Consider the following 16,073-nt stretch of genomic DNA (forward strand, 5'->3'; position numbering starts at 1 on the left):
AATTCATAGTTATCAAACGCATCCTTAAATTATATAACCTCTAATTCGATAAATTTGGTCAAATTTGTAATAATTATTGATGCAAGGGGGGAGATTAAAAAAGCGACCTATTCGACTCGTCTATAACCGATTCGGACGAGTCGAGTCCGACTCACTTCTCCCCATCCGAGTCGCCGTCTTTTTCCTCCCCCTTCTGCCGGGTTCCATCTCCCCGGATCGCATCCCGCCTTCCTCTTCCTCATACTCTTTCTCTCCTTCACCCCATTTCGACGTAGGCGGATCTCGAGGTTGAGGACGACTCTCCGGCGAAGTCGTTCCGCACTGAGTTCCGAGGACAATCCTGGTTCTTTCGTCCTACTGGCACTCTTTTCTCGCAGTTTCCGATCTCGTCGTGCTTGAACCTGCACGGGAGGCCGTCGTTTGCGTTCCATGGTCGATCTAGCTTCCGTCTCCAGGTTAGAGTCATTACTTTTAGGGATTACAACTGGTTGAACATTCTAGTCCCGTGCTATTTCTATGAGACAATTTTGATCTTGTGATAATCAACTACGAACATTTACTAGTTTAGTTTGAGCCATTACTTTTACTGAATCAAACATGATCGAGCTGTTCATTCGCTCATTCTCGATCCAAAAAGGGGGCTATTCTCATGGCGCATCTGATTTTCAAGTTTAGTGCTCGAATTAGTTGTTTACAACTACTTTTCCATCCAACGTGATCTTTTTAACTTCATTGAGCTGTTCATCCACTCATTCTTGATTCAATGAGGGATCTTGTTGTGGCACATCTTATTTTGAATAGTGTTCATTCAAACATTTTAACTTATTGAGCTGATCATTCACTTCATTTTGAAATCTAGCTATCAAATTATATTACTATTGCTGTTATACTACATCGAATGCACAGCTTCTACTGCTCCTAGCTTTGTTGTTCTTACTATTCTCATAACCATCTAAGAAACTTTTCTGAAAGTAATGCATTGATGGCTGAACTAGTTTCATATTAGCTATTGAATGTTAATGGAGTGCACATAATCTACATTTGTACCTTTCTTCTTTCACACCTTTTGACATTGTTGCATTTCATCTTCAACTCAGTGTCCAGACTCTTCATTTCAGAATTACTTGTGTTTTGACTTATCTATTCCTCCCACTATGAACACTCATGATTTTCCATAAATAAAGGATATTACAGTACAAAAAACATTTTGTTACATTTTCAATACCTATACACACATGTTACAATGGAAGGATCCCTCTTGTTTAAGGGTTAGTGAGAAGATAAACATCTACAATGCACTCTTCCATCTCCCTGTAACTCTCGTTCCTTTCACTCTTCTTGCATTCGTAGTATAGCGCTGTTGTTGTAGCCAAGATGAGGAAGTTTAACACCACATCCATGCCAATACGAACTACTTCAATCCACAATTGGTTTTCCTCAGAATCTGAGGATGAAGAGAAGAAAACCATGAATACTAAAGTGGCAACACTGCTAAGAACCACCACAAGAACATTGATTGCGATTCCCTGCTTCCTTCTCCTGCTGATGAGCTCCAGTGCCCTGCCAAATGCTTCAATGCCATAACACTCTTCCTCTACTGCAGATACCACTAAACACAACAGAGAAACTATCGCTACGTAAAAGTAATACAGCGCCGACAGAACAGCTACAAGGACGAGCATCACAACTAAAATCTTTGAGTCGTGCGACATTACTGTGAGTCCAAGAAGAATTGGATCCATTGAGAGGACAAAGCAGGAATGGAGGATTGTGACACAACTTTGGCTCACAAAGGAGGATTTCCACGCCTGTTTTGTCTTCATGAAGATGTTGGTATAAGGGCTCTTAGGAGCGTATGCCATGGAGAAAGCATGGATAGTTGCAGGTGTTAGGAAAGAGGCAATGACAAAGGAAGTTAGCAGCAGGACTAAGTCTTTGATGTTGGTCTTTTCGATAGAGGCAGAGAGGGTCGTGATGTCGGTTACTCTGCTGCAGATTGGTCTTGCGAGAGATGAGTAGATGGAGTCGTGGTTACTTGAGAAGAAGAGGGAGGAAGCAGAGACCAGGGAGAGGAGGAGAATGAACACAAAATGATACGAGGATCCCAAGATGAGTTTGAAGGATTCAGATAGGATTGTGCGGGTGGAGAGGAGCTTGTCTGGGATGGCCATGGCCATGGCCATGGAGAATCTTGTGAGATGTTGAAGACGGAGAGGATTTCAATGGAAGCAGGTATTTAATTGAAGGCGTTTGTGGTTTGGTTAGGATTTGGTCAGAAATTTAAGGGTGTTTGTTGTGTGACTTGTTCAACAGCTTCCCTAGTTGATTTTATTATTATTATTATTATTATTATTATTATTTTTGCTCTGTGGCTGCTTGAAGAAGTTTGGAATTGGTCTTAATTGGCACCCCTTAAATTGTGATATGGACAATTCAACCATCGACTGATCTCCGATTTAAGAACCCATCTAAACTAGTCAAGCTCAAATTTTATCCGAAACAATGAACTATCTCTAGGCTCCATGTTCTGTTCGGTTCAGCTCAGCGTGAGAGAGAGATCTCATTTACTAAAACTTCACTAGGTAGACGAAATGGAGAACAGTTCTGTAAATGCTAATGACCTTATCAATGCTGTCTATGAGGACTACAATTACGGAATTGCCATCGGAGAGAGGGATTAATTAGTTTTCGGGTCAGGGTTCAACTTAGCCGGCCAGTTCCGCAAATTAAAAATAAAAATATGTGGTTATGAAACTGAACATGTGGTGTTTGGTTAAATGATGGGAATGACTATGGGTATAGGTTTGATAGTAAGGTGGAATGTGAATGAGAATGGAAATGAAACCTACCTAATTATATGGGTTTTGTTGATTTCCAAAAATCTAGAAATCATTCTCAAATTGTTATTTCTAAACTCACAAATCAAACACCATCTTTTACTATCATTCCATTTCCTCATTTCCAAACCCATCAACCAAACACCTCCTGAGTTCGGGCCGTTCACGTGTAAAGATGTCTCGAATTCAACACGTGGCGCCAAAGCAACCATCAAAGTCGAGGAGAAGATCCCCTTCCTCAAATCTGACGTGCCGAGTTGTTTAAATTTATTTATTTTATATATATAAGGAGAAATTAGGCGAACAAGGAAGGCTGGCGAATCCCATATATCTGGATTACTTAAAAAAAACGGAAAAATAAGGAGAAATTAATTTTCATATAGTTTTACATAATTTCAGGCTATTATCCATTTAATTAATGAATCATTTGAAGATTGATAAATTAATTTAATTTTATCTATTTCATTCGCAAGTGATTTGATGGAATAATATCATGTTTTAAGATAATTCAGTAAATAAAAAATAAAAAGCGAAATTGTCCTTTTTTTACTGACTTTTTTTTCATTCTTTCTAAGATAAAATTTTAATTTTAACGTAAATTATTTCATTAAACCACAAATTCAAATAAAAATAAAGTTATAATTAAATTATAGATAGATAAATTAATAAATAATTAAATTTATCTATAAATTATTTAGGAGCATTGATGAATCAGAGACAATCATTTATCTTATCTAATTTTTAAGTATATTTATTGAAAAACTAATTGAGCTCCACTTTTTTTATCGAGCTCAACAAGTGAAATGATATGATGATGCAATTAAATTAAATCATTGATTTAATAAAAAAAACTTATATGATCCCACATTTTTAACTTATTATAAATAATTTAAACAAATATAATATTTATATATATATATTTAAATAAAAAATTAAATTAACAAATAATAATTATGTTACATGTTTAAAAAAAAGGGGCAAGTTGTCTTTAAATCCCTAATGACAAATTCAACTTTCTTCTCCGTCTCTAGGTTCAGATAAAATACGTTCCCACTCCTTGACCAAACAGATTTATTTGTTTTAACTCCCTAGATGATAAGAATTTATTTCATTGGCCTCTCTAATATCTTTTTCCTCCCGATTTTCGATATCTGCTTCTATCCTAAACCATCGACAACCATGGCCATCGAATAGAGCCGACAGCCAAAATCAGAGAGGTGACCGGTCCTTTGAAGTGAAGCAGCACCTTACTTTATTCAAACCAAGAGAAAAACCAATGAACAAGAGAAAAAGGTAAGATTTTTTTTGCTAGACTTTATAATTTTTTTTTATTTAAATTGTAGCTTTACGAGTGGATTTGTGTTTGATCATTTTCAATTGAATAATTCTATAAGATTTGGGGTTAGTTTTCTGATTGAGTTTGTGTAATTTACTATCAATTAAAGTGAATCAGCGCCTTAGTTTTTGGCTACCGATTTTATGCACAACATTAGGATTTTTCTAATTGTATTTGTATTTTATCTATATCCATTATGGAGTGGTTATCTGAAAATTTTTTAGTGTAGTCGATTTCATGTCTAATTTTTATTGTTTAGGTCTTGAATTGAAATGTTGTTCAAGTTTTTAAGAATTCTCTAGAAATTTTGTTTTTTTGTCTTGAATTTTATATGAATGAAGTTTTGATATGTAGTTTTTATATTATGAATTGAATGTTATGTTTTTGTGGATCAGGTCGAAAATGGATTTTAGAAGTGGGCCTTGTAACCTTACATTTTTTAGTAGTTGTAAGTGCAAGAAGTAGTTGTTTGTGATTTTCAGTTGTTGTAGTTTGATGGATATATTTGTAAGTCTTAGCAAAAAAATATGTGGAGATTACTGTCGAATCTATAATTCTACAATACGTAGCTCCGCAGCATAAGATGTATGTGACTTTAAACGATGATGATAATGTTTTTAATATGATATATCTTCATATGTGTATGAAACTTAGCGTGATTAATTTGAAGGTAGAGAGTAGAAACGAACATATCGACAACCTAAATTTTGGGAAGTAAATTATTATATCCCTTTTCATATTGTGGTTTAAATAATATTTTGTATTACATTTGGAATAAGTGCATATGATGTCGTTTGTTTGACACTACTAATCGTATTATCCAGTTAGGACATTCAATTTGTCTGGCTTCACTCACCAGTACTTTCACTTACCTGGCTTCACTCACCAGGACTTTCACCTGGCTTCACTCACCAGGACTTTCACCTGGCTTCACTCACCAGGACTTTCACGTAGCTTCACTCACTAAGATTTCTCAGTCAAGTATCCGGTCAGTCTTGACCTACTTGACTCTTCTTCACACCAATCTGGTCAAACCCTGACCAAAGGGGAATTACACCAGCAATCTCCACGTATTATCAAACATTGAAACCCAAACACTAAGACTCAGACTTGAGCCAACTCAAGCCTAGACAACTTGGTCTACCTTGGCCCAGGAGATATTGCACCAACAACACGTTGAGTTGTTGCACCATGCGTTTGACAAAGAAGATGACTGTGTTGTGTTTAGGTTTAGGTTTGACGAAGAAGATGCACCGTCACTGGCCATCAGTGTTGGTTCGAACACACTTCGGGAACACAAATAGCATGGTTCGAATGCACGCGATGGCCAGGGTGGAAAAGGCGGACAACCATAAGGGCAAAATCGGTATCCCAAACGTGATTTGTGTAAGTACCCCATGGTAGTTTTGATGTGATCAACCAAGTCAAGTTCGGTCCTGTTATATTTTTGATGCCCTGTGTCTAAGGGTGCAGGAACTTAGGAGCACGGGAGATCGGGCAAAAGACGCAGCTAGCGAGAAGGACGACACATGAGAGAGTCGACGGGCTCGATGCGTCCGAGGGACGAGGTGCTACGGAAGAGTACGCTGGTGGATGAGGAGGCACGCGACGTTTCCGAGGGATGAGAAGTCATAGCGGAAGGTTGCTCGAAAAGGTTGGAATATGAGTTCAGATGAGCCCTATTCCGGATGGCCGGAATCACCCAAGTAAGCTGAGCCATAGCGGAAGACTCGGACCCAAGCGAGCGGAACCGGAGCAAGAGCCCGAACCGAAAAGTCAACAAGCAGGTTAACTTGGTTCAGGCGCCTGGACCAAGTCTAGGCGCTCGAACCAGAAACTTTATCAAAACACGACATGGCTCAATCTATTGCGACGAAGATAAAATTCTATCCACGTCCAGACGCTTGGAACTCTTCCATGCGTCACGATCAAGGCTATAAATACAACTCTAAGCTAAAATCAATACTAGTAATCAATTCCATTTGAGTTTAGCTTTGTAATTGTGAGCTTTGACTACTGTAAAAGACTTCTCCGCCCGAAGAAGACTTTAGTGAGTTTTAATTTTCTTGGATTAGCAATCTACTTATTGTAAACCAATTAACTCTTTTTGTGCTACTTTCTTTTAATTAGCTTCTTAATTCTTTTATGCAAGCGTTGATTTTAATCAAGCTGTAAATATCAAGAAAGGTGTTTTGTTTGCTTTTATTATGAAGGTTATTTACCCTCCTCTAGTCTAGACCTGACCACGGTTCGGAACCGCCGGTTCGACGGTTCCAGGCAGGTCGACCCTTAACCTTAACCGTCCAAGACGGCTACGGTTCACGGTTTAGAACCGCCGGTTCACGGTTCGTCACGGTTCGCCACGGTTCAAGATTAATATGTTAAAAAAAATTAAAAATTAAAAATTAAACATTAAAAATTAGAAATTAAAATTTATTGAAAAAAGGGCTTGCACTTATTTAAGTTGCCTACGTATCCCTTTAGGGGAATCAAAGCCCACGTAGTTCTTTTACATTTTTATCCTTTTACATTTTAATTCACTTCCATTTCCTATTCCTGTCGTATTTGTTCCTTCAGTATCAAAATCTTCAACTTCGTCATCTGAAAGTTACATTCTTTGGATTCTTTTCTCCGCTCTGGTCCAATCGTCCAGTAATGCTTGGGCTTCCAATGAGTCGGGAGACAAAGTTGATCGTTGTTCATCTAATATGTTGCCGCCGGCACTGAACGTCTGCTCCACAGCAACAGTTGACACTGTACAAGCTAAAATTTCTTTTGCGATCACGGAGAGAACGGGAAAGCTTTGAGCCTTCTGTGACCACCACTTTAAGATATCGAAGTTTTCGCTATCTGCTTCATTAAAATTAAAAAAAGTCGTAAAATAATTCTCAAGTTCCTGTGTGGAACTTGAGGATCCTCGTAGACGTTTTGTCCATTCTTTTAATAAGAGTTGTGCTTTTGTAAGTTTTAAATTACTACTAGTAGTTTTTGTATTTCAGAAATATTAATTTGTGTTCCCTATTTTGCATAATATTGATTATAAATATTATATAAATAAATTCTAACATTATATATAATATTAACTGGATCAGGGGAAGAAGAATCTTTAATTGAAATTAAAACGTCATAATATAAAGTTAACATTTCTTGTAAAACTTCTAATTTAAATTTAGGATCTAAAGCAAATGCAATTAAATAAATTTCAGGAATTAAATAAAAATATTTTTCCCATTTAGTTTTCATAGCTAAGATGCAAGGAGATAAAGATTCATTATTAATATGTTCATTTAAAACTAATACTATATTAGAAAAAATTTCTAAAACTAATTGAGCAGTGGGATAATAAATATCGGAAAGTTGCTCGGTTGCATCATTAAATACTTTTAAAATTTCACAAATACTACTACAAATATTCCATTGTTGTGAAAATAAATATATATTAGTATTAGTGTTTTGTGCAAAAAAAATGAACATAATAATTCTTTATATTGAAATGAATATTGTAATAATTGGTATGTTGAATTTCAACGTGTTGGTACATCACGTGGGAATTTTTTAGGTCTCATGCCATTAATTTTACAAAACCTACCCCATTGTTTCATTATAGATAGATGAGACCATAAATAAGAAATTACAATTCTAATTGGTTTAATATACTTTTCTAAAATTTTTAAACCATCTTGAACACATAAATTTAAAACATGACATACACAATGAATATGAAAAAAAAAAAACCTCTAATAATAGATTGACAAACAAATTTTAGATCATCTATACAAGCGGTATTGGAACTAGCATTATCTAATGGTATTGAAAATATTTTATGAGTTAAACCATATTCTTCTAAAATTAAACATAATAATTGTGCGATATTATGAGCATTATATGATTCATCAAAAACTCTATAAGCTAATAATCTTTTTTTGGAGGTTCCAAAAGTTATCGATCCAATGGCAAGTCACACCCATATACGAATGTGTTTGCCAATGATCACTCCAAATATCGGAACATAAAGAAACTTTATTATCTAATTTACTAAATTCATCAATTAAATTCTTTTTTCCTTGTTTTACTTATTTTTTAATTGTACGAGTAAATGTAGTCCTAGGAACACGTTTAGCACATGAATTAAAAGATTCTTTACAAAAATCTTTAAATGTGCATTTAGATCCAAAACTAAAAGAAAGATGTTCTACGGAAACAAATTTAGCTAATGATTCTCTTAATTTAATATCCGAATATAAAAATAAACCGGAATCGGTACTATCGCTAGTTGAAGAAAATCTTGATAATTGTGTTTGAGAACGGTCGAATCCATATTCCGTCGGGTGCTTCGTTTCTACATGTCGTTTCAACGACCCATAGCCGCCACCGGCTTGGAATTTGTAGGAAGCATTGCAATGCTTACATTTTGCACGCATTTCTCCCGATGGAAGAGTGATCTTCTCAAAATGTTTAGTGAAAATAAAAGACTTTAGAGGAGGAAATTCCCGAACCTTAGAAGTAATTGTATCGGTACTTCCTTGTGTTTTGGGTGTCGGATTCGGAAGATGCTCATCTCATCATCGGTGGATTGAATGTTGGGGTCCTCCTCCCGCGGATTCATTATTTGCTTTCCCTTCCGAGCTCGAGATGATGCACCTCCGCGGCCTCCTTCCATTGTAATTGAAAATTGGAAACGAAAGCGTGTAGAGATTAGAGAATACGAAAATGAGATTAAGAGTAGAGAAGATGTGTGTGAAAAATGATGAAATGAGTTCTCTATTTATAGAGTTTTGATAGTAACTGACACTAAATCATAGCCATTGATAAAAAAACGGTCAAATGATCCTAAGCGTTGAAAAAAAATATCCAAAAATCCCTCCCAACAACTACGAACCGCCGGTTAACCGGCGGTTCCAACGGCTATGAACCGTCGGTTAACCTGCGGTTCAAGCCGTTTAAAGAAAAAAAAATTGCGGCTGAACCGCCGGTTCAACCCGCCGGTTAACCGGCGGTTCACCCGTTTTACAGCCAATGAACCGGAACCGGTCCGGCAACTTGTCGGGCCGGTTCCGGTTCGACCCGGCGAACCGGGTCAACGGGCAACCGACCCGTTGACCCGATTACGGGTCGGGTCCAGGTCAGACCCAGCCCGGGGTCGGGTCTACTCTAGTTAGCCCATAAGGGACCTATAATTTGATCATTTTAAAAGTTATGTACGTGAAATGAGTATTTTGTAAACTTATGAACATGATTCAATAAAAAGCAGAAAAAAAAATATCAAAAGGTGTCAGATTTTACAAATTATTTAAAAGACGTCATTTAAAAAAAATTAAAAATTGAATGAATATAATGAAATTATACCTTATTTAATATTGTTATGGAAACTACTAGTAGGTGAATTTAAGATTTAAGATTATACCGGATAGAAACTATCAATAATTATTTTAATGTATAAAAGTTTTACTAAATGTTACAACCTATAAAAGATACCTAATAGTTATTATAATGTGTGTAATATATATTTATTTTGATATAATAATATTCAGATATCTTAAATCATTATAGTAATTATTGGATAATTTCTATATAGTAGAATAACTACCAAATAACTTTTACATGGTATAGTAACAACTGAGTAGCTTTTACAAGATATAAATTTTAAATTTTAAACTCATCATAAATATACTATAATAACTACTTGATAATATCCAATTATTGTTACAACTACCAAATAGATTTTATTCATTATAATAATTAATGTGTAACTTCTGTATAGTATAAAGCATAAAGTCTAAATTCACCCATTATACATTAAAAAACTATCTAGTATATATATATATATATATATATATATATATATATATATACACGATTTTGATATACTGTGCGACATGCATAGTGTGTGACTATGCACGTCGCACAGTATATCATGATTTTTTTATTTTTTTTTAATTTTGATTAAAAAAATAATCAAAATATATTAATTTTGATTAAAATATAAATAAAATATATTTTTTAAGATTTTATTAGTAGGGTTCAGTCATCCTAATTGAGATATAATTTTTCAGTTATTTTTTTTTTAAGATTTTATCTCTAGGGTTTAGATTTTCCAATTGAATTATAATATTTAGTTAAAAAAATTAAAAATAAAATAAATTTAAATATTTATGGAGTATTGTAATATGTTAAGGGGATATCTTAACGTAGCTAATTATATAAAGAAATATTGTTTTTTTAATTCAAAATGTCTGTGTTTTGTTATTTTTTTTATTATTAATTTTTGAATTAAAAAAAATAATTAAAATATTTTTTTTAAAATTTTATTTCTAGGTTCAGGTTTTGGGTTATAGTATCAAAACTTTTTTTTTTTAAGATTTTACCTCTAGAGTTCAGACTTTGGGTTATAGTATCAAAGTTATTTTGGGTTCAAGTTTTGGATTATAGTATCAAAGCTATTTTTTTTTAGATTTTACCTCTAGGGTTCAAGCTTTGGGTTATAGTATTAAAGCTATTTTTTTTAGATTTTTACCTCTAGGGTTCAGACTTTGGGTTATAGTATCAAAGTTATTTTTTTTAGATTTTACCTCAGGGGTTTAGGTTTCCCAATTAGATTATAGTGTTTAGTTTAAAAAAGAAATTAAAATAAAATAAATTTAAGTATTTATTGAGTATTATAATATGTTGAGGGGATATATTAATGTATTAGAGATTTATATAAGAAAATGTTTATTTTTTAATTAATTTTTTTAATTTAAAATATTAAAAAAGTCAAAAATAAAAAAAAATGCGATTGATATTGTGCGCGCGCGCACAGTCACGCACTGTGCGGGCGTGCACGATATCAATCCTCTATATATATATATATATATCGAGAGAATGAATTGTTATGCTACGGACTCTATTCTACGGATTATTACGGACCAATTGCCACATCATATTTTTTTTATTTTTTAATACAACATTTCCTCTTTCTTATTTTTTTTATTCTGCTTTTTCGTTCTCATCGCACCTCGCCACCCTCTGCATCACGATCGCGCGGTACTTCTCCAACCACTTGTCGGCGCCCCTTAGTGGCTCTGCCTCGAACTGCTCGATGCCTTCACCGGCGATTCGAGTTGCCACCACCACTCCATCTTCTCACACAAGGTCGCCGACCTTTGCCTCGCAGAAAATGGTGACGATGCAGTTGTCGAAGTACTCCGCTGGAAGTGTCGGCTGTAGCCGTCATGTGCAGTTTTCAGCGAACACTAAGTGCACGGTGCTCTCGGCGCTCGGCGCTCGACGCTCATGCCTTGACGTAGGAAACCCACACGTAAGCATACGTCGCCACGATGTCGGAGTAGCGGAAAGAAGCGTTCTTCACTTTGGAGGAGATCATCACCTTCAGCTTCCTGAGGTCATCGGCAGTGAGGGTCATCGTGTCGATGACCGCGTCTGGATGAGCGAATTGGACCATGATTCGTCGTTTCGTGCGTCGGCCGCAAGGCCGAATAGCTTGGAGTAGGCATCATTCGGATCTGGAATTGAAAAGGAGGGCGGGGTCGGCGATGCCTTTTCGAGTCTGGAAGCTCTGCGAGCCCACGCCGAGGTGCGGCGAAGCACGGTGACAAGGCGCGGCGAGGTGCGGTGAGAACGAAGAAGCAGAATAAAAAAATAAGAAAGAGAAAATGTTGTATTAAAAAAATAAAATAATATGACATGATAGTTGATCCGTAATAATCCGTAGGATAGAGTAAGTAGCATAACAATTCTCTCTATATATATATATATTCAACCAATTGCCTACGGAGTGTTTTTCACGTGACTATTTCATGTGTAAAGAAATAGACCGGTTGAAGAAATTTAACAATCAAAGTCAAAATGAAGGATTGGTTACTGGTTAGTAATTGGTTCAAAATTGAATCAATTAAATCTGAATAATTTAAATAAATTAAATTGTTTTTTTTTTCAAGTAATAATCGATTAAACTTTTTAATAAAAAATAGAACTGATAAAACTCAAAATAATTAAATTTTTATCATTAATTGACTGATATTTTACAATAATCCATTGATAGTTTAATGATCAATTATGAAATATTCAGTTCGATGTTTAAGTTTAACAGTCGAAGTTAGCAATCGACTGTTTTAAAAAAGATTGCTAATAAAATTGACACTGATTCATTTAAGTTAAATTGATTTAATCAAATTAAAATTTTTAAAATGACATCGAAACTGATTTAACTTATATTTTTTAAATAAAATTTTCAATTTTTAAATTAATCCAACGTAACTTATAAATTCCATCAGTTCATTAAATTGATTTCATCGACACCCTGATTGGATTCCAATTTTGAATTTCTTCTTAGTTTCTTTTACAATCTTATTAAAAAATAATTCAAAAAATATAGATTCGCTATATTAAGAATCTTTTAATCTCGACTCCACGAATATAAAAGAAGATATAAGTAGATATACAAACACTAAACACATAATAAGATAAATCTCATATTATTAGTTTCTAAAAATTGACTTTTGATCATTACCACACCGTCTATGCTATGCCTAGGCACACTAAAAATCAAATAGATCCCTGCCTATCTGCATTGCCGCCATCGCGGCAGGACTACTAATGACTGGACCCGCCTCATCTGTAGGTCACGATGGGCTGACCTAGTGATTCGACGAGTTCATCGAGAAAAACCACTAGTAGAACAACACGGGCGGGTGGTGTTTTCTTGCACAGATATGGTGGAGGTGATGAAGAAGGCGGTGAAGTTCGATGTCGAGCTCACCGTGGAGGAGCAGAACCTGCTGTCGATGGGATACAAGAACCTGATTGGGGCGTGTCGAGCCGCGTGGAAGGTGTTCAACTTGATGGCGCAGAAGGAGAAAGCTAAGGGGAACGAGCAGCACGCGAAGATGATAAAGGAGTACAGGCTGAAGGTGGAGTCGGAGCTCTCTGACATCTGCAGCGACGTCATGACTGTGATTGACGCGCATCTCATTCCGTCTTCGACGACCGCAGAATCGTTGGTCTTCTACAACAACAAGATGTGAGCTAGACTTGAAAGTTTGGATCAACCGAAAGAGACTCTGTGGATTAACTTTGGCATCTGATTTTAAATATAGGAAGGGAGATTATTACCGCTATCTGGCAGAATTTAAGACGGGAAGCAAGAACAAGAATGCTGCAGATCCGTCCTGAAAGCGTATGAGATACCCTTTTTATCCTGAATGGTCTCAAATTTTGCTACTATTTTCGATCCTAGATCTGTTTTGCCTCTAAGATTATCAGCACGTCAATGTACAGTAATTAAGATGAACCCCTTGTTTGTGATCACCCACTAGTAGGGATAGAGATACCGTCCCTTGTTCACGATCGTCATTCTATGCTTGAATTTCTAGATCCGCTAGTGGCTCACACTAGCCGACGCCAGTAGTTGAAATTTTGAAGATGAGTGACGATCTTCTCTACTCAGCAATCATCTAAGAATTTATTAATTAATCATCGTAGCAAAAGCTTTCTACTGAAAGGAAGTTGTTTTGCTGCTAAAAATAAAGGAATTACTCATGTGATTCATTTTTCAAATATAATTTATTTAAATCTACCTTATTAGCAAGTTCAAAATTTTACTCTTCATGATACATAGATTCTATTCTTCTTGGAGACCTGTTTGCTAGAATCTGAAATAAACACAATATGACTTGCTTTCGCTTCACTGGCAAACAACCGCCACATCCAGATTTAAAGTTCAAATACAATAAATTATGTAATAAATAATAATAATAATTAAAAATTATGAAGTCACTACAACTCTTTCTCCTGGTTTTATTGGAACTTAAACAGGATTAAAGTTGTTGCCCTCCTTATCCGAGAACTAGTTGAAGTGGCACCGTAATCCTTAGCTCTGATGTGAACTAGAGGAATTGATGCTCTTGGTCCATGACTCGTTTAGGACTTGAAGTGACCTTGGAACAGGAGGAATGCTTACATCTAAATTGCCCTCTAGAGCTTGAACAATTTGACTCATCGTTGGCCTTGAGTTCTCGTCATCTTGAATGCACCAGCAAGCAATTTTACAAGCTTTTTCATACTCTTCCGAGTTGGCTTTACCCTCTAGCCTTTGGTCTAGCAAGCTTTTGATATCTCCAATTATGAGTTTGTTTGTTGCGACTAAGGGGAAGAACTCGAAACTACTTTCTCCTGTATGCATTAGGTTTCTTTTTCCTGATATGATCTCGAATAACATCATTCCGTAGCTGTAAACATCTACTTTTGTAGTGATGGACATACCTAAAATCCATTCGGGGGCAATGTACCCTCTACTTCCTCGAATGGTTGTGAGAACTCTGCTAAAGTTCCTACTGACGAGCTTTGCTAAACCAAAATCAGCTACTTTTGGAACAAGTGCATCGTCCAACAGTATGTTCTCTGGCTTTATGTCACAATGTATGATGTTGTCCCTACATTGCTCGTGGAGATAGGCTAATCCTCTAGCAGTTCCGATGGCAATTTGATATCTTGTTTTCCAGTCCAAGACATTCGAGTTGCTACGAAAAAGCTGATCAGCTAACGAACCGCTTGGCATGAACTCATAGACCAACAACTTCTTGGTCCCTTGAGAGCAAAAGCCGATTAGCCTAATGAGGTTTACATGTTGAATGGCTCCTAGTGTGCTCACCTCCGCTCGGAACTGCTTCTCGCCTTGGTAAAGGCCCTCAAGCTTCTTCACAGCAATATCAATTGAGCCAGGCAACGATCCTTTAAACACTGATCCAAAGCCCCCTCCCCCGAGCTTCTTTGAGAACTTTCGTGTGGCTTGCTGCAGCTCACTGTATGAGAACGAGACGAGGCCACTCTGCATAGCCTTTGCTTTCTCAATCATCCGCCTACTTTCTCGCTTCTTAACCACAATCAAAGTGGCAGGAACGATAGAAACTAAGATGGCCAGAACAATGGCACCGATGATAGCCCAACCTGCCACTTTCTTCTTGTTTCTTTCAGAAGTTTGCAACTCCGAGGCAGACAAGCGTAGGTAAAGACTACCTGCATCAGCTTCATTATATTGTTCTTGCAGATTCAGCAACCCTCCATGCCAAACAAAGCAGCCACTACCATTGTAAGAATAAGCACTGCAAGTGCAATTACTCAAGCAAGCCAACTCGCAGCCTTCCCTACTTGCAGCTGTGGCCAAAGTGTTGGGGCTATCAGGTAGCCTAACGTTTGTTATCTCAAAGAAGCCATCTTTCTCTGAACTGGCAGAGTTGTTGTTTAGACCACCGCATTGTAAAGCAGTCATCCTCTCACAACCCTGACTTCTATCACCCAAATCCCAATCTGTCTGAGACTTGATCCTGAAACCCTTAACACAGTTACAGAAGGGTGAAGTGAAGTCATTGCAGCTCCCAAAAGATCCACATACCCCATAAACTGAGCACTTGGTTTTTGGTTCAGACCAGAAGGGCATCCATGACTTCGAATTCTCCATCCAAGCCGATCGCTGCATCTGGCCAGATTCAGAATCAAGCACAAAGACATACTCTACTTTGATATTTATCAAAGAACGCACATTTTTAAAAGTATTTTTTATTTTACCCTCCTGACAATTTGACTTTTTTATCTTTTTCTTTTCTCCACTATTTTTCTCTCTCTTCTCTCTCATCTCTTTTTTTTGTAGAACATATGAATAATATTAGTTAATCTTTTAATAACATTTTAATACATTTGAAAAAAGTTGAAATATAATGAACATCATATTTGAACTCCTTGCAACATCAGAAATCCATAGGAACTGAAATGGGTGCAATCGGAGCTCTCTAGGTCTATTAGTGGTCAATCGGAGCCCACTGATGGACCTAGAGAGCTCCGATTGCACTCATTTCAGTTCCTATGGATTTCTGATATTGCAAGGAGTTCAAATATGATGTTCATTA

General features: G+C 36.3%; 2 protein-coding genes across 5 annotated transcripts; one reads left to right on the top strand and one right to left on the bottom strand.

Moving 5' to 3' along the window:
• The first annotated feature begins 145 nt into the window (after positions 1 to 145).
• On the top strand, positions 146 to 13,476 carry LOC122051614 (14-3-3-like protein GF14 omicron). Of its 4 annotated transcripts, XR_006131469.1 has the most exons (3): positions 146 to 455; positions 4,032 to 4,130; positions 4,569 to 4,667. XR_006131469.1 is itself a non-coding variant. In XM_042612825.1 (2 exons), the coding sequence occupies exons 1-2, from the start codon at positions 430 to 432 to the stop codon at positions 13,194 to 13,196; spliced, it is 429 nt and encodes a 142-aa protein (XP_042468759.1). In that variant the 5' UTR covers positions 146 to 429; the 3' UTR covers positions 13,197 to 13,476. The 4 variants fall into 4 exon arrangements, 1 of the variants encoding a protein (XP_042468759.1); XR_006131468.1 differs by lacking the exon at positions 4,032 to 4,130 and having other exon boundaries at positions 4,569 to 4,691; XR_006131467.1 differs by lacking the exons at positions 4,032 to 4,130; positions 4,569 to 4,667 and adding an exon at positions 1,604 to 2,236.
• Positions 13,477 to 14,041: 565 nt separating this feature from the next.
• Positions 14,042 to 15,646, bottom strand: LOC122050301 (G-type lectin S-receptor-like serine/threonine-protein kinase At2g19130). The gene has a single exon (XM_042611220.1). It carries the CDS (start codon positions 15,644 to 15,646, stop codon positions 14,042 to 14,044), a length of 1,605 nt encoding a protein of 534 aa, XP_042467154.1.
• Positions 15,647 to 16,073: the final 427 nt, after the last annotated feature.

This window comes from Zingiber officinale, chromosome 3A (assembly GCF_018446385.1).
Source record: "Zingiber officinale cultivar Zhangliang chromosome 3A, Zo_v1.1, whole genome shotgun sequence".
In the NCBI taxonomy this organism is placed as follows: Eukaryota; Viridiplantae; Streptophyta; class Magnoliopsida; order Zingiberales; family Zingiberaceae; genus Zingiber; species Zingiber officinale.

What these genes read in the sequence shown, in the direction of transcription:
- LOC122051614 (XM_042612825.1), top strand. Translation starts at nt 430, where the DNA reads ATGGTCGATCTAGCTTCCGTCTCCAG. An exon ending in GATCTAGCTTCCGTCTCCAG is followed by an intron (nt 456 to 12,793) that starts GTTAGAGTCATT and finishes CCTCATCTGTAG; the next exon opens with GTCACGATGGGCTGACCTAG.
- LOC122050301 (XM_042611220.1), bottom strand. Translation starts at nt 15,646, where the DNA reads ATGCAGCGATCGGCTTGGATGGAGAATTCGAAGTCATGGATGCCCTTC.